The 19,499-nt window shown below is 34.5% G+C and overlaps 1 protein-coding gene across 3 annotated transcripts in view; it reads right to left on the bottom strand.

Moving 5' to 3' along the window:
* Window positions 1–3,631: 3,631 nt before the first annotated feature.
* Window positions 3,632–19,499, bottom strand: part of LOC123548739 (katanin p80 WD40 repeat-containing subunit B1-like) — a 115,877-nt gene continuing 100,009 nt past the window's right edge. For all 3 annotated transcript variants that reach the window (XM_053546091.1, XM_053546089.1, XM_053546090.1), the window contains 3 exons: window positions 19,195–19,269; window positions 18,140–18,256; window positions 3,632–8,325 (listed from right to left, as the gene is read on the bottom strand). In XM_053546091.1, coding sequence (XP_053402066.1) covers window positions 8,193–8,325; window positions 18,140–18,256; window positions 19,195–19,269 — 325 coding nt within the window. In that variant the 3' untranslated portion in view covers window positions 3,632–8,192. The remainder of the gene's footprint in view (window positions 8,326–18,139; window positions 18,257–19,194; window positions 19,270–19,499) is intronic.

Raw genomic sequence — 19,499 nt, 5'->3', positions numbered from 1 at the left:
TTAGCATTATAAAGCTATTTCAGTCCTTTGAAGCTAAGTCCTAGATTTCAACATTAGTGTCAGAACCAGTCTAAAATTTTGATTTTCAGACAAAGAAAGTTTCCTTGCTCTGGATTGATATTTTTGATACTTACTCAAAATCACAACATAAATCTACTGAAATTTTGTAGTTCATTACTCTATCTAAACTCCAAATATTTAGTTTGTCAAATAAATCTGCTGTATAACTGAAAGGACAAAATTCAAGGATGGAAATATTTCTTAAACAGTATCAAGGTTAAACTTCATGATCAACAGCGAACCAATACTATCTGTAACACAAAATCATCTGAGGAGGAAGACAAAATTAATGACACCATAAAGAAGTTCACTTCTCTGTGAGAACAAGCAATTAATAAACTGACAATCTTGTGTTTTCTTGACTGAGCTAATTAGGTGGTGTAACCTAGAATCAGTAGCAGGTTTAATTTTGGTGTCTACATACAGTTCTTTGGGATATATTGATTGATTCTATTCACCACCACTACTGAAAAAACCAATTCCAAAATTAGACCAGATTGAACAGTGTACAGCAATATGCATTAAATTGTGACTAATATATAAGCCAAGAAATCACACGGATTGTGGTCAAGCAGTCCAGAATTGGACCATGCCAAAATTTCCAAAAGTAGACAAATAAAGTGTAAATAACTTTTCGAAGTAATAATTAACATGGCATTTAAACAATAACAAAAAAGACAAAACAGAAGTATAAATAAAAGTACATTATTATATTTTGTAATCTTTAAAGAAAGTGTATACATGTATATTGGAATGAAAGAACACATGCTCTAGACAGGAAGTATGAGAGAATATCCAAAGCTGGAAATTTTACTGTATGAACAATGCATTATTTCTAATATAGGACACAATGATATGTGTGTAAGGAGAAAGCTTTGAATATTATGTCTAAAATATGGGGAAATGGATATGAAGGAAGTGGACCCGTACTGACAAAACTGCAAAGTGCATATTATCCATGTGTGATTTCAGGATTCCCCAATTTTTTATGGAAAGTCATGTGCACGTTGACCTATATTTACGATCAAAGAACGTAGAATTGCAAGATGAGAAAACCTAATCACACAGAAATTGCTGAGAGTCATTACAGATCCACACTACCTTAAGTTCATTAGAATATGGAATGCTTCTGGAGCCAGTAATCAGCAAAATGTAACAAGAGGACCATGATGGTCCTGAATCGCTCACCTCTTCCCACATGACCCAGTTTTGAGTATGAAGTCGTTTTTTCTATTATTTGACATAGTGACCTAGTTTTTGATCTCATGTGACCCAGTTTTGAACTTGACCTAGATATTATCAAGATAAAAATTCTGACCAATTTTCAAGAAGATCCATTGAAAACTATGGTCTCTAAAGAGGTCACAAGGTTTTTCTATTATTTGACCTATTGACCTAGTTTTTGAAGGTACGTGACCCTGTTTTGAATTTTATCTAGATATCATCAAGGTGAACATTCTCACTAATTTTCATGAAGATCTCATGAAAAATATGGCCTCTAGAGAGGTCACAAGGTTTTTCTATTTTTATACCTACTGGCCTAGTTTTTGACCGCACGTGACCCAGTTTCGAAACTTACTTAGATATCATCAAGGTGAACATTCAGATCAATTTTCATGAAGATCCATTGAAAAATATGGCCTCTAGAGAGGTCAAAAGATTTTTCTAATTTTAGACCTACTGACCTAGTTTTTGACCGCAGTTGACCCAGTTTCAAACTTGACCTAGATATCATCAAGATGAACATTCAGACCAACTTTCATACAGATCCCATGAAAAGTATGGCCTCTAGAGAGGTCACAAGGTTTTTTTATTATTTGACCTACTGACCTAGTTTTTTAAGGCACGTGACCCAGTTTCAAACTTGACCTAGATATCATCAAGGTGAACATTCTGACCAATTTTTATGGAGATCCATTCATAAGTATGGCCTCTAGAGAGGTCACAAGGTTTTTCTATTTTTAGACCTACTGACCTAGTTTTTGACCGCACATGACCCTGTTTCGAACTTGACCTAGATATCATCAAGATGAACATTCAGACCAACTTTCATACAGATCCCATGAAAAATATGGCCTTTAGAGAGGTCACAAGGTTTTTCTATTATTTGACCTACTGACCTAGTTTTTGATGGCATGTGACCCACTTTCAAAACTGACCTAGATATCATCAAGATGAACATTCAGACCAACTTTCATACAGATCCCATGAAAAATATGGCCTCTAGAGAGGTCACAAGGTTTTTCTATTATTTGACCTACTGACCTAGTTTTTGACGGCACGTGACCCACTTTCGAACTTGACCTAGATATCATCAAGGTGAACATTCTGACCAATTTTCATGAAGATCTCATGAAATATATGGCCTCTAGAGAGGTCACAAGGTTTTTCTATTTTTAGACCTACTGACCTAGTTTTTGACTGCACATGACCCAGTTTCGAACTAGACCTAGGTATCATCAAGATGAACATTCTGACCAACTTTCATACAGATCCCATGAAAAATGTGGCCTTTAGAGAGGTCACAAGGTTTTTCTATTATTTGACCTACTGACCTAGTTTTTGATGGCACATGACCCAGTTTCGAACTTGACCTAGATATCATCAAGGTGAACATTCTGACCAATTTTCATGAAGATCTTGTGAAATATATGGCCTCTAGAGAGGTCACAAGGTTTTTCTATTTTTAGACCTACTGACCTAGTTTTTGAAGGCACGTGACCCAGTTTCGAACTTGACCTAGATATCATCAAGATGAACATTCTGACCAACTTTCATAAATATCCCATGAAAAATGTGACCTCTAGAGTGGTCACAAGCAAAAGTTTACGGACGCACGCACGCACCCACGCACGGACGACGGACGACGGACACTGCGCGATCACAAAAGCTCACCTTGTCACTTTGTGACAGGTGAGCTAAAAACAAATCAAAATTTTACAGCAACAAAAGGCCAATAAAACATATTTGAAAACATTTTTCAATACATCTTTTCAGCCTTTCTATAAAAACATATATTCTATTTATTATTAAAGCTGGCATGCTAAATAAAATGACACTCTGAGTGATGAGTTTATAAACTGTCTACAGAGAATGTCTATACTCACAATTCCATTCAGTCCGAGAAAATATGCCCAAGCTAAAATCTTTATATGAAACAAAACATCTGAATGGAAAATAAATACCACTCAGTGAATGCCAGTTTGCAATACCAGACTCGGTGAATGCCAGTTTGCAAAACCAGACTCGGTGAATTCCAGTTTGCAATACCAGACTCGCTGAATGCCGGTTTGCAATACCAGACTCAGTGAATGCCAGTTTGCAATACCAGACTCAGTGAATGCCAGTTTGCAATACCAGACTCAGTGAATGCCAGTTTGCAAGAGGACATACCAACTTCAATAATTTGTACATCAATTTGAAAAAAGAGATGATGGATGTATGAAAACAAGATATATAAATAATGCTAAATCACACTTTAACAGCAGTAATATATTCCAAAGAATATCTCTTAAATCATTGGATGCTGAAGTTATCATGGCCATTTTTTTTTGGGGGGGGGGGGGGGGGGGGTTGAATTCCACCCCATCCCCACCACCTGGGAATACACATTTTAACATTAAATTTGTTACAATTCCCACATCCCCATGAAATATCATAAAATAAATCTTTCAACTTTGTGTTTTAAAAGAAAGACAAAATTAATTGTTTTCTGTCCTAGGACTACATTTAGTACGAAAAAGACTTGGAGAAAATATAATTTATCATACCTAAAGGATTTAGCAGTACTAATTCCCGTGACTATAACAAGAGCTGTCCGTAAGACAGTGTGCTTGACTTTCCTCAGTGCTTGACTCTGAATTAGAGCATTGCCAGTAAAAAAAATTCCAAGTTAAAAAGGGACATAACTCTGTCAAAATTCAAATCAGAGTTATGGGAATTGTGTCTGCTGGTGTAGACTTTGATAGTAAATAACTATTTTGAGTTTCAAGTCAAAAGCTTTAATAGTAACAAGAGATATTTAACTTTATCAAAAATTTTAATAAAAAATTCTTAAGTTAAAAAGGGGCATAATTATGTCAAAATTCAAATCAGAGTTATAGGGATTGTTTCTTCTGGTGAAGACTTTAATGGTAAATAAGTATTTTAAGTTTCAAGTCAAAAGCTTTGACAGTAACAGAGATAAAAAAGGGGCATAATTCTGTCAAAATTCAAATTAGAGTTATGGGAACTGTGTCTCTCTCCTGGTGTAGACTTTGATAATAAATAACTATTTTAAGTTTCAAGTCAATAGCTTTGATAGTAACAGAGATTTCTGACTTTATCAAAAATTTTAATAAAAAATTCTTAAGTTAAAAAGGGGCATAATTCTGTCAAAATTCAAATCAGAGTTATGAAGATTGTTACTCCTGAAGTAGACTTTGATAGAACATAACTATTTTAAGTTTCAAGTCAATAGCTTTGATAGTAACAGAGATATTTGACTTTAACCAACGGCGACACTGACAACGGGGTGAGTGCAATAGCTCTACTTTTTCTTCGAAAAGTTGAGCTAAAAATTGCTTTGGTAAACAATTTCCATTTTTCCTACAAGTATGCCATTCCATTCTTTGACAGCTCTGGCCCCATTCACCAAAAAGAGAAAGAAGGGCCATTATATATTTCTGAACTATGATAATTTTCAAAAAGACCATATTGAAGAATTTGAAATGAAAGAACAGACTAAAAAAAACTATTACATTTATGTGAGAAAAAAGAAATTAAAAGAATTCAACAATTTTGTTCCTTTCAAACATGACAACTTGCACAAACAGAAAAAAAGAGAAGCAATATTTGTTAATAACCAGTCTATAAAAATGCTGTAAACATCAAAATAACTGTAACAAAACCATTTGTGGTTTGATGTTATTTGTTTTTCTCCCACAATCCAAATACTCAGACAGCAGTTCAAAAGGTTTATTAATGCTCACAGCAACAAAACAGTAGTAATAATGGTTTATGTGGTAGAAATATCAGAACAATACTGTAGACTGGGGAATGTTCACGCGGAAACTATATTGCGATTTTATTGTGTCAGAACTTACTGGCATTACATGTTACCAAGGTTTCCTAACTAGACACCTTTTTTATAATAAATGTTATGAAAACTGAATACATGTATCAGTGAAATAATTGTTTTGTTTGTTTGTTTTGGGTTTAACACTGTTTTTCAAAAGTATTTCAGTTATACGCCTGGGGATCCAACTCACAACCCCGCAAATCATAGATCTGCGCTCTCCCTATTAAGCTAAGCAGGTGGTGGGGGGGGGGGGGGATATCTGAATTTGCAAAAAAATGTGATAGTGGAAATTAAACTCTCATGAATATTTCCAAAATTTACAGATCAAAGTGTTAAGTTTGATGTAATGAAAAGTAAACAGAACTATGATTTCTAATGTCAGAAGGTGCCTTAAGTTGTTTCATTAGAAGAGAATAATGTGCATGGCCAATGGCAAGTACCTTTCTAAATGGCCTCTTTTGAACACTAGAACCATTATGAATATAATTTAATTACTTAGGTACCATTACAGCAATAATTTGAGAATGTACACATTTGAAAGTCAATGTAATTACGTATATGATAACACAAGGTACAGAAAAACCAATGTGCACACTACGATTTATATTTGTACAACTGTCAAATGATGAAGCACCAAAATGATCAATCTATGAAGTATTTAATAACATTTATGGCAATGTCATAATCATTAAATATTATGCTAATTAGGTATCAAAGAATGGAGTATAATCTAAGTCAGTACTTAGCGTTCAGATTTCAGTGAACCATTATACAGTATATAGTGCTCCAAAGACAGAATGAACAGTGATCCACTGTTGTAATGAATTGTTGAGCTGAAAAACAGAGTTAAAATTTATCCGCAGTTGCAACGGATCTCAAGCAGTATTGTAAGTGACTGACAATCATAATTCAAGGATAAAAAAATAAAAATAAATGTGATCAATCTATTATTCATTTGATCTTAAGGCAAAGGGAACTGTGTTTCACATGTGTAATTCATAGTGTTATAAATTGCTGTTAGCAGTGATTCAGACAGTGATCCTTACACAGAGTTAGCAGTAATTACAGCTGTAATTCAGTGGTCCAAAGATGCAATTCAGTGGTCCACAGCTGTAATTCAGTGCTCCACAGCTGTAATTCAGTGAGCCACAATTGTAACTGTGATCCACAGCTGTAACTCAGTGGTCCACAGCTGTAACTCAGTGGTCCACAGCTGTAATTCTGTAACTCGGTGATCCACAGCTGTAATTCAGTGATCCACAGCTGTAACAGTAATCCACAGCTGTAATTCAGTGGCCCACAGCTGTAATTCAGTGATCCACAGCTGTAACTCAGTGATATAAAGGTAGATATATAAGCGAAGCAGTTACCTACAGTGGCTATTCATAGTGCTTAAAGTGCAGTAAACTGCAATTAAAAGTGATTCACAATGTTGTTAAAAATTGTTCTATAGTTGCTATTCACAGTGTCACAAATGTTCAGTCATCCAGCAGAGGTGACGCTGACCCAATGTTGTAATTCATAGCAATTTGGAAACAGAGTTAACTGTGGCCCAATGTTGAAATTCAAAGCACTTTGAAAACATAGTTAAATGTGCCCAATGTTGCAATTCAAAGCACTATGAAAACAGAGTTAACTGTGGCCCAATGTTGTAATTCATAGCAATTTGAAAACAGAGTTAACTGTGGCCCAATATTGAAATTAAAAGCAACTTGAAAACAGAGTTAAATGTGCCCAATGTTGCAATTCATAGCAATTTAAAAACAGAGTTAACTGTGGTCCAATGTTGTAATTCATAGCAATTTGAAAACAGAGTTAAATGTTCCCAATGTTGTAATTCATAGCAATTTAAAAACAGAGTTAACTGTGGCCCAATGTTGTAATTCATAGAAATTTGAAAACAGAGTTAACTGTGGCTCTATGTTTTAATTCATAGCACTATGAAAACAGAGTTAACTGAGGCCTAATGCTGAAATTCATAGCAATTTGAAAGCAGTTAAATGTGCCCAATGTTGTAATTCATAGCAATTTGAAAACAAACTTTACTGTGGCCCAATGTTGTAATTCACAGCAATTTAAAAACAGAGTTTACTGTCGCCAAATGTTGTAATTCATAGCAATTTGAAAACTGAGTTAAATGTGCCTGATGTTGCAATTCATAGCAATTTAAAAACAGAGTTAACTGTGGCCCAATGTTGTAATTCATAGCAATTTGAAAACTGAGTTAAATGTGCCTGATGTTGCAATTCATAGCAATTTAAAAACAGAGTTAACTGTGGCCCAATGTTGTAATTCATAGCAATTTGAGAACAGAGTTAACTGTGGCCCAATGTTTTAATTCATAGCACTATGAAAACAGAGTTAACTGAGGCCTTATGCTGAAATTCATAGCAATTTAAAAACAGTTAAATGTGCCCAATGTTGTAATTCATAGCATTTGAAAACAAACTTTACAGTGGCCCAACGTTGTTATTCATAGCAATTTGAAAAAAAGAGTTAACTGTGGTCCAATGTTGTAACTCGGCCTATTTCAGATAGACTTCATACAAGTGCTGATCAATAAAAACAGTACTATTGAGAATAGCGCTGAAACTGCCAGTATAAATATATAAAACACTTTCGATGACTACAGGAAAAGAATGTCCTCCTTTAGCAATACTCATATCTTGACAATCTTTCTACTGTAACCAGTTTAAATTTCCTCTATTAATACCCGGTACTTATTTCCATCTTTTACAGGTTATATTTATCACATCTTTTTTATATAACTTGGTTATTTACTTAAAGGTTTTTATCACATTCCAGTGACACTTAACACCTTGTATATATTTAGCACTAGAATTATAGAATACAGTTATATCACAATATTTTATTGCATATAATTTCCTCAGAAGCAGCTGTCAAAATCCACCCTGTATAATATATGATATCACACAGCCATTTCAACCGTTTTTCATTAGAACATGAAAATCCGCACTGCACATCTATAAATTCCTTCACAAGACAGATCAATTCTAATGCCATCGAGACAATGTAGCCTAAGCTGGTAAAGACGAGAGAGAAATACGAGCGTTCAATCTAAAGATCCTAGTAAAATTTGAAGCTGTCTAAAAGTATGTCCAACTTTCCCTGATATCGATGATTTTTTGTCGACGACAGTTCGAATGTCCATTAAATGTTTATAACATCCATTGCATTTTCTGTACCTGGAATGGAGAAACATATTTCCAATATTAGGATATGAAATAAGACTACAGCTAAGTTGCTCAGTTGAGCATGTTTGTTTGTGCAAATTTGCATAAAACCTTTCACAAGTTAGACATATTATTTTTTGTTTACCATTGGCTTAATGCTATTTTTCGACACTTTCTCAATTTTTATATGGCTTGAATGACATTTTTGTATAAACATGATCACAGTTTAACTTGACTATAGTGCCACATTTTCAATAATTACAGTATAACACTGTGTAAATGCCATTTTTACAGGATCACAATACAACACAGCTTAACTGCCATTTTTTTTTCAACAGGATCATGGTAAAACACAGCTTAACTGCCATTTTTTCAACAAGATCAGTGTAACACAGCTTAAATCATAAAATACCATTGTCAACAGGATCAGTGTAACACTGCTTAAATCATAAAATACCATTGTCAACAGGATCAGTGTAACACATCTTAAATCATAAAATACCATTGTCATCAGGATCAGTGTAACACTGCTTAAATCATAAAATACCATTGTCAACAGGATCAGTGTAACACTGCTTAAATCATAAAATACCATTGTCAACAGGATCAGTGTAACACTGCTTAAATCATAAAATACCATTGTCAACAGGATCAGTGTAACACATCTTAAATCATAAAATACCATTGTCATCAGGATCAGTGTAACACTGCTTAAATCATAAAATACCATTGTCGTCAGGATCAGTGTAACACAGCTTAAATCATAAAATACCATTGTCATCAGAATCATGGTATAACACAGCTCAAGTTTTATGCCATATTTCACCAGGATCATAGCTAAACTTCTTTTGAATGACATTTTTCAACAGATCCATAGCATATCTTTGCCTAAATGCCATTTTTTTAAATATAATTATAGCGTAACTAATAATACTGGTAGCAGTCATATGGTGAATTCCAGACTGACTTACTGATCAGATTCCTAATTTAGATTCAGCAAAAGACAGTATCATGAAGCTTCTGTTGTACCTTATGAAATTCAGATATTTGGTTTTTGATAGAAAATTGTTTAAAGAACTTTATCATCAAAACCCACCAAATTAAAAGCAAACTAAGAAATACTGGATCAGGTAAATGACCATATTTTTTTTATAATTGTAAACCAAATAAGCTACTATTTTTTTTAAAGGCAGCTGTATGGAGATCTACAGCTCATATTACGCGAATTATACAAACTATACTTCAAGGTTATATTATACAGACAGCCTAATATCACAAGTATTTTTCAATACCTATAATAACTAGAGGTGCTTTTAAGAAAAGCGAATGTCTCCCACAACTGCCTAATCATCTGAATAGTTGCATGTATCCGAATCAACCATGCACCAATGACTTAAAGTGCATATACTGGCAGCGATTTTTGGTAATTCAAGGGCCATAATTCCGAAATGCCTGGGACAATTAGGCTAGTTATTGAACTTGGCCGAGGGCTTATTGGCAAACACATTAAGTTCAAGTTTGGTGAAGATTGCATGAGAAATGTTCGTCTTAGAGTGCAGACAAAATTGACCAATTATATTAAGTGCGGATACTGGCAGCGATTTTTGGTAATTTTAGGGCAATAATTCTGACATGCCTGGGCTGACTAGGATATTAATTCAAGTTTGGTGAAGATCGCATGAGAAATGTTTGACTTAAAAGTGCGGGCAAGATATGTGACAGACAGATGAACAGACAGGAGTAAATCAATATATCTCCCACCACAGTGTGTTTAGGAGACATAAAAATCATGTGGGACTGACTATGATACAAGTTTACTTCGTTCAATAATTTTATATACAAGACACTCTTCAAATTAATTTCCATGTTCTTAGCTATATTTGTTCATACTAATAGGGTAAATTAAGGTGACAATAAAAAGTTTAATGAACCAGGAAAATCTTTTAATTATACAAATATATAACTGCTTTGGGCTATGTTTCAAAGCTCTCATTGCATTTCAAAGAGATCATAAAATAAATTTGTTGCAAACTGAATATTATGAGGTACAATTTAAAACAGTTTTAAAGTTAATACAGAAATGTATATTTTTAAGTTGTTGACTTTATAAATGACTACTTTTGTGTCCATAGGACATTGGTGCCCCACTATCTGTTACTGTATAGTCACATGGTACTTGTTGGCAATGCAAAACTAAATTTTTTTTACACACTTTTCCTATTAAGTTCTGTGACTCTAGGTCTAAAAGTTTTGGATATATGCCTGATATACTGAGGCCCTTTATGCATACTTCTGAAATAAAGAACCATTTCTGGTCTTACTAAGTGAAATCACTAACAAAACCTCAGATGCACAACTTCACATATGTTTTCCTCATACACAATTCACATCAGCTGTAAATGTTTCTTGACAAAGGGGCACAACTCTCACATTCAGACATGAATGAGATGATGATGTTTTGCATCCCTTGTTTTGGAAAAAAATAAAAATAAAAACCCGCTGTATAAAAGTGTTCCGTATTTCTTTTTTTTCAGTTGTGTCATGCTTGTTAGTTAACCTGCTTTGTGATTCTGAATTCACAAATAACTGACATCTCCCTCACATGAATCAGTGGTAGAGGACAAATGAGTTCAGATGATATACCTTTAACCACACAAAAAATTCACTTCAAAACAATTGGTTGTACACGGCTAATTTAGAACACTCCCTACAATCATATTTGAAAGGTGATGTTACCATATTAATTTCAAAACTTTAAAAAAAAACAAAAAAAACCTAACAATTGATACTTGATATCGGAAATGATAAACCAGTATCGTTTAAATAGATATTTTACTGTATAATTACAATACAAAGTAGAGCTAAATTCCTTACATTTTTATCAAATTTCAATGGTGTGACCAATGCTTTTGAGTTTTCTGCACAAGCTATTGACTAAAGGAGTTACTGTAGAAAAAAAGATTATAAAGGTACCAAATAACTTTTTTCCCTCTCTTGTAAAGAAAAACTTTAATAAATTCTAAAACAAGAGGGTCATGATGACCCTGGATCGCTCACCTGAGTAATATGAGCTACATGTTTCAAAGATCAAACTGATGATAAAATATTAAGAAAGTCAGTAGGTCACATTCATGGTCAATGAAATTCAGTTTTACGATTGGTGTGCAAAACTGTGTACGTCATCAAAATTTCAAGGCTGTATCTTAAAAAACAAGAAAGTAGGTCAGTAGGTCAAGGTCACAGTCAAGTGACATCATATTACTTGGGGTCATCAGGTAATTATAATTAAACAGTCTTGGAAATAGGATCAAATGATTTTTTAAGTATTTTTTCCTATATCACTCACATAGTAACTAAGTGAACCCAGGGCGGGGCCTCTTTTAATCCCAGGGACATAATTTGAATGATTTTGGTAGAGGACTACTAGACAATGCATCATGCCAAATATCAAAAGCATAGGTCATATGGTTTCAGACAAGAAGATTTTTAAAGATTTTTCCTATATAAGTCTATATAAAACTTAGGATCCCCACGGCAGGGCCTCTTTTCACCCCAGGGGTACAATTTGAATAATTTTGGTTGAGGACCATAAGACAATGCTACAAACCAAATATCAAATGTCTAAGTGTTGTGGTTTCAGACAAGAAGATTTTTAAACTTTTTTTCATATAAAAGTCTATGTAAAACTTGGGACCCCCGGGGTGGGGCCATATTTGACCCTAGAGGGATAATTTGAACAATTTTGGTAGAGGACCACTAGATGATGTTACAAACCAAATATCAAAGCTCTAGGCCGTGTGGTTTAGTACAAGAAGATTTTCAAAGTTTTCCCTATATAAGTGTATATAAACCATGTGACCCCTGGGGCGGGGCCATATTTGACCCTAAGGGGATAATTTGAACAATTTTGGTAGAGGACCACTAGATGATGCTACATACCAAATATCAAAGCCCTAGGACGTGTGGTTTATCACAAGAAGATTTTCAAAGTTTTCCCTATATAAGTCTATATAAACCATGTGACCCCCGGGGCGGGGCCATATTTGACCCTAGGGGGATAATTTGAACAATTTTGGTAGAGGACCACTAGATGATGCTACATACCAAATATCAAAGCCCTAGGCTGTGTGGTTTAGTACAAGAAGATTTTCAAAATTTTCCCTATATAACTCTATATAAACCATGTGACCCCCGGGGCGGGGCCATATTTGACCCTAGGGGGATAATTTGAACAATTTGGTAGAGGACCACTAGATGATGCTACATACCAAATATCAAAGCCCTAGGCCATGCAGTTTTGTACAAGAAGATTTTGACGGACACACTGACGACGCACACCACACGACGGACATTGAGCGGTCGCAATAGCTCACCCTGAGCCTTTGGCTCAGGTGAGCTAAAAAATCAACATTTATCTGAAGGTATGCAGCTTTAAAATGCCATTATAAGGGTTTCACCAGCTATGAAGTTCAACAAACAAGATGGTAAATGGCTGTTTATGGTAAAATCTACCTGATCATTTTATGCTACACTCACACACTGTGTCTAACAGAAACAGTCATGTAAAGTGCAGATGATACTTTTACCCATCTGATAAATTTTACATTTAAACTGTTAAATAAACCCCCTAAAAATTCTATTTGTATATAGCTATGAAAGCTAGATACTAAATGTGTGATAATACCGTATTGCCTTGTTTAATATTCAAACACGGTGGTAATTACATCTCCATTTTGCCAATTTTTGGTGAACATTAACTTGTGAGTGGTGGTCAACAGATGTAGCAAAACTTATGTTTTGTTTCGCATCAGGCATTATTTAAGATATTTGGTTCAATGTTTCAGTTATCATTATGACAGTTTCTTTTATACATGGTACTAACAAACACTAGTTCTTACTGTGAAGCTGCCAGGTCATTAAACTTGATTTTTGAATATCATAATTAAGGTAATGGACACATAATGACTATCAGCAATTTCCGTTCAATTTCGTATTCTTGTATCCTATTTCGGAATCCTTCGGCCAGAACAGAAAACTGATTTTTTGTATCAACCAGAGAATGCTGATATTGCATACAGAGACTATATAATCAAACTGAAAATGGTGACTGTCTGTTCAGGTACACTGCCTTAAACTTCACACATGTGACAATGCTAATTCAACCTGTTAGAACCTGTATTCATCAATTGTTAAGGCCTGAAACTTAGAACTAAGATCATAAGACATTCATTTTTCTATAACTTTATGCTCAATATATGTAGAAGAGAGAATCTGCTGACCTCTTGGTCACACTGGAGTCACATTTAAGTTTCTTTGTCACTAGTGCTTATCTGAAAATAACTGAGCATAAAGAAAACTTAAACTATGCATTTTACAGCCGCAGTATTCCCGAATTTGATGTTGATGAATATGGTATCAGGACTAAGGCTCTGATATAGACATTGTTCACGATGTTCAGTGCTGATGATGTAACATATATCACACTTCAGAGCGACCTCTTACACCAAACAGAAAAAGATCTCATATGAATTTGTTTGTTTCAGCATGTGGCAAGCTTACTTTATAACCAGCCATTAAAATAAAAATACATCCTATATATCCCTACATATCTTAGTTTAAATCTCAAGCAAAACAATAAAACTCAGTGAATTTTTATCTCCTGCCAAATTAAATTGTTTTGTGAATGAGAGGACATTTTCTTGAAAAAATATTTTATTTCCAGACATACACAAGTTATGTACAAAAGGACCATGCAATTGTTTGTTGGTTTCTCTCTTTTACAAAATCAAATGGAAAACCTCTGCCCAATATAGTGATCTATATTTATATTAAGTTTCACAAACAAGAGGGCCATGATGGCCCTATATCGCTCATCTGAGTACCATTGCTCTTAAGTTTTGACATAGATCTTATAGGCATACACATTAAGTATCATCAGGATAAATATTTTCTTGTAACAGTCCCTTTTGACCTATGGGTTACATACTAGTCACAGCCAATCTCCATACCAAGGACCCTCAAATGCTGCATTTTTGTACTAGCATGGCTATTCCTTACCCTGGAAGACTTAAATAACATTTAAAACTAATCTCATTAGATGCTGCTGAGGTATATTCATTTACATAAAATAAAGGGAGGTAATTTTTCATAAATTCAGTCAAAAGTTATCTACCCTGATTGTCCGAGTCCATCTGATGGCATAAATGACATTTCAAATCAGTATCTTCATTGGTTACTGAGATACACCCATTTTAATTTGAAACAAGAAACGCGGCAATGCCACGAAACCAGGTTTTCAACACTTTTCATAAGAATAAACAAGAGTGCCAGAATGTCACAATATACGCCCGTCACAGCAAATTTCTTTACTCTAGCACCTGTATTTGCAGATGTAATTTTAATTTTGTGGTTGTTTAGTAATCATTGTAATTCTTTTGTTTTTCTAAGTCCACAAAAAAACTCCTTACCAGGTAGAGATACCTTAAAATACACCTAAAATTAGAAAGTAACAACTATGTTGTACCACAGAAAAGTGGTCTTGGTTTTTCCCTACGGTCAATTATAAAAAAGTTACAATATAAGTTATTTATAGTAACAACTAAGGGAAGTTAATCTTAAAAAAAAAAAAAAAAAAAAAAAAAAAAAAAATTGTAAGTCCACACAGAAATCCTTACCAGGTAGAGATTGGTCAAAATACACCTCAAAATTGGATGTAACATGCATGTTGTACTACAGAAAAGTGGTCTCGATTTTTCCCTACGTCTAGTAATGAAAAAGTTACAATATAAGCTATTTATAGTAACAACAAAGGGAAGTAATTCTAAAGAAGGGAACTGCGCAAGACACTTCATCTCATGATGGTGTATATATTGTGCCAAGTTACATCAAAATCCCTCTATGCATGAAGAAATATGCTCCGGACAAAGTTTTCATTCTTGTATCCTTTGACCTCTAAGTGTGACCTTGACCTTAGACCTAGGGACCTGGTTCTTGCGCATGACACTCCGTCTCATGATGGTGAACAATTGTGCCAACTTTCATCAAAATCCCTCCATGCATGTAAAGAATATGCTAACCCTAACCCTAACCTAACCCTAACCCTATTTTTAGTAACGATGACCTTGACCTTGATCCCAGAAACCCCAAAATCAATCCCAAGCTACAACTTTATATAAGTTTTCTATGCACCAAGTTTCATCATGATAGCTCATTCCTAAGTTAAGTTATTGACCGGAAACCCTTTTTCTATTTTAAGTAACAGTGACCTTGACCTTGACCCCAGGAACCCCAAAATCAATCCCAGCCTTTGTCTTGATATAAGCTACATACATACCAAGTTTTATTCAAATATCTTTACCGAAACAAAAGTTATTGACCGGAAACCCTTTTTCTATTTTAAGTAACAGTGACCTTGACCTTGACCCCAGAAACCCCAAAATCTGTCCCAGCCTTTGTCTTGATATAAGCTACATACATACCAAGTTTTATTCAAATATCTTTACCCAAACAAAAGTTATTGACCGGAAACACCAGTTTGACGCTGCCGCCGCCACTGCCGCCGCCGCCGCCGCCGCCCGCCCGCCCGACCGACATCTACCCCAATCTAATAACTCAGGTTTTCAACGCGACAACCTGGTTAACAAAGGGAGGTAATTTGACATAAAATCAGTCCATAGTTATCTACACTGATTGTCTCAGTCCAACTAATGACAATAAGTCCTATAAATACTTACTGAGATAAAACCATTTTTATTAAAATCAGGGGAGGTAATCATGCATTGGTATATGCATGTAGAAGATACAGAGTACAAGCCTTTATATTAGAGAAGTAAGAAGAAGTAGAAATTTCTTACCATGGAAGACATAAATAATGTTTCAAACCAATCTCATTAGAAGCTGCTAGGTATATTCATTTACATAAAAGATAAAGGGAGGTAATTTGTCATGAATTCAGTCAATATGTATCTTCACAGATTGTCCAAGTCCATCTGATGGCATAAATGAAATTTCAGATCAGTATCTTCATTAATTACGGAGATATACCCATTTTAATTTGAAATGAAGGGAGGTAACTACGTGACAGATGAGCTAAAAAACATGAATTATAAGCATTTTCAAGTTTTCCCAACAATACTATGGGAATAACTAGTCAAGGCAGATAATACAACATCAGCAAATGAATTATAAGCATTTTCTACTATTCTATATATTTTTAAACAAATATAGGGGGAAAACTCTGCTTTTACTTAAGAGGGAAAATACTATACCTGAGCAAAGGCAATGTGTTAATAAATAATTATGTGAGATTTGGTGATTCTAGCTTTTGTACTTCTTCAATTATAAGCTATTTAAATTTCGCAATGACAGCCTGATGGACAATGCCTAAACAATACCACTCTGCCTTTTGCGATGGATAAAAAAACTGAGTTGAAGGAAAGGATGCAGAGGCTGACATAAAATATATATTCAGAACAAAGCAATAAAAATCAGAAAAGGAATTCTTAAGAGTAATTGTAATCCTTTTTTTGACAACACATTCTTAAGCAGATTTAATTGTTTTTAAAATACATAGTAAATTAAAGTATTACAGTTATGTAAAATCAAACACTGAGATTCCATTAAAACGTTTCATTTTACAATAAAATATTCTGCTATAAAACTTAAATATGTAAGCATAAGTTTCAACAAAACTAAGAAAATTCTAATAAAATGTCCAATTAACACTGACAGGTTAGGGCAGGCTAAGATTATAAAACCAGACACAGAATACTACCTTTTTATTGGACAATTTCAGGGTTGTGCTCCACAGCTACTAGTCCAGTAAGAGTTCCAAGACTGGTTCTCAAAATCAACTTTATACTATGAACCCCTTTTGTCTTCATTTTATTGTTTGTATGTTTTTATTTACATGGACATTATATGTCCAATGACAAATTTCTAGATTTAATGGTTGAGAAAGACAGCTGCTCTTCCTTCTGGAACTAGTACAGGCAGAATTAGACAAACCCACTCATTTGCTTGTAAATACTAATAGATATAGGCTCTGAGGGAGTGGAGTTTTCAATATTACTTGTCCTGCATAAACAATACTATTCTGCACCAAAAATAAAAAAAAAATCTATGAAAACAGAGGCACTTAAAAGTGAGAACATCGACAATGATTGAAATGAGGGCTGATTTACAGTTTTGCAACTCTAAAATCCATCCTGTTCTGTTACATTACCAGAGTATTTTCATGTTAGCTGGATGCTTGATAGTCTATGATTCCAGTATGTACTGTTTTTACAGGAATTTAAAACTGATGTATTCTGAATAATGCAGCTTAATAGCATTTCCCTTTAGTGATTAGCAGGATGGGTACACACTGCATCTGGACGAGTGGAAGTTTTAAGCAGCTCAACCTACAAGATACTTGTTTTCAATAATTTTCAGAGCCCTCGGCACAAGCTCTGGAAACTGGTAGAACCAGTGAACTTGCACCATGCAGATGAATAGACTCTTCACATGGATGAACTTGTTTGGTTCTGAACACACAATAAAGTGGTGCTGAAACAAATGATTCCAAGTCAGCACCCTTCGTAACATTCACACAGATGCTTGGTCTTGTTACAAAACTGAACTTGTTACTGGTAGTCGACCTTTAATAACGGTAATTAATGTGCAATTAAGAATTCTTGTATAGCACTTTCTCATTCTTCAGCCAGTAATGTAGCTCATATGAGCACCTGGCTTTCTGTTGTACCAGAGAATGCTGAAGTCGCACGCCAAGAATACTTTACGGGTCCACTTCCTTAACACAAATATTGATAGGGAAAGCAATATTTACCTTTCTTCTCTAGAGAGATCCACACCGTAGCTTGGCGGTGCAGTCAGGTTTGCTTTGATCAGAGGCCCAAAGTTCTTCAGTATTATCTTCAGCGACTCACAGGCAATCATTACATACCTGATACACAGTAACAAAAACATGAATTAGAACAATCTGACTTATATATGTATTAAAAGTAGTCAAAACTACAATGCATTACAAGTCACTTTTATTCATTACAAACATTTATGCTAAGTTACCTCTGAGTACAAAATAATGATAACAAAGAAAAGGACGGCAATGTTGGACGATGTCAATGACAACAACATTAGAATTCAATCCTTGTAGAGGTACACATTTGATACATCCAGTAAGTCTCTTTTAGAAGCATTTTCCAATAATTTGGTTTACAAAATAGTACAAAACAATTCAGCTTAAAAATCAGTTAACAATATTTGCTAGGACTGGGACGATTACTCGGATCCGATTCGATTACTCGGTGAAACCGGTTTCAATTTTGCAAAACCGCTAATCGCTCTCAAACAATAAACATCACAATTTGTACTTTATACATTTCTTTGACTAGCACATGGCCCCGCGGTATTTTCCTGCTAAAACACATTGAACATAGTCAATATTCGCGGATTTGACTGTCTTGATATGTGTAAAATAAAATACACCAATATATGACTTGTTAATTATCACATTGTTTGCAAAGTACAAAGTTTTTAAGTTCCAAATGTAATCAGCTGCTGGAAGTACCTTGATACCGTGGTCAGGAAAGAAAACAGCATTTTCAATATGGCGGCCAATTAACCAGTTCGATTCTATTTCATACAAAAGATTAACCGGTTTCAAAATTTTGAAATCGTCCCAGTCCTAATATTTGCCAAAAAAATAGTTTTTTTATTTTCATACTGCACAGTAAGGTCTCACCTCATCTGCACAAGTTGATGTGCTAGATACCTTATAAATAACCATTATTACAGTATATTTCGAGTAGTGTTAACATATCATTTAGGATATCTAGTTATATTTAATCAAATTGACTATAAACTCCTAATATTTATACTTACTCCTCGTATTTATGTGCAATCAGATCTCTTATATGTGGTAGTAAACTGGCAGATATATCCAGATTCCATAACCCACTGAAATATAGGCAAAATGAACTCTAGAATTTATAGTAGAGCAGCAAAACCTAATAAATGGCTTAGTTAATGAGTAACCTAGCCACAAAAAGTTACAAAACATGTCATATACCAAAATGTTTGGCAGGGTCTGAAGTTTATTGGACTGCCGGCATAAATTGCGAATTTTTGGTGCGGACCGAGAAATCAAAGATGGCGTCCAAGATGGCCGCCATTTTAAGATTTTATAG

The sequence above is a fragment of the Mercenaria mercenaria genome, chromosome 6, assembly GCF_021730395.1.
Source record: "Mercenaria mercenaria strain notata chromosome 6, MADL_Memer_1, whole genome shotgun sequence".
In the NCBI taxonomy this organism is placed as follows: Eukaryota; Metazoa; Mollusca; class Bivalvia; order Venerida; family Veneridae; genus Mercenaria; species Mercenaria mercenaria.
The sequence above is the reverse complement of the archived record's forward strand: the minus strand, read 5'-3'. Positions and strand labels throughout refer to the sequence as shown.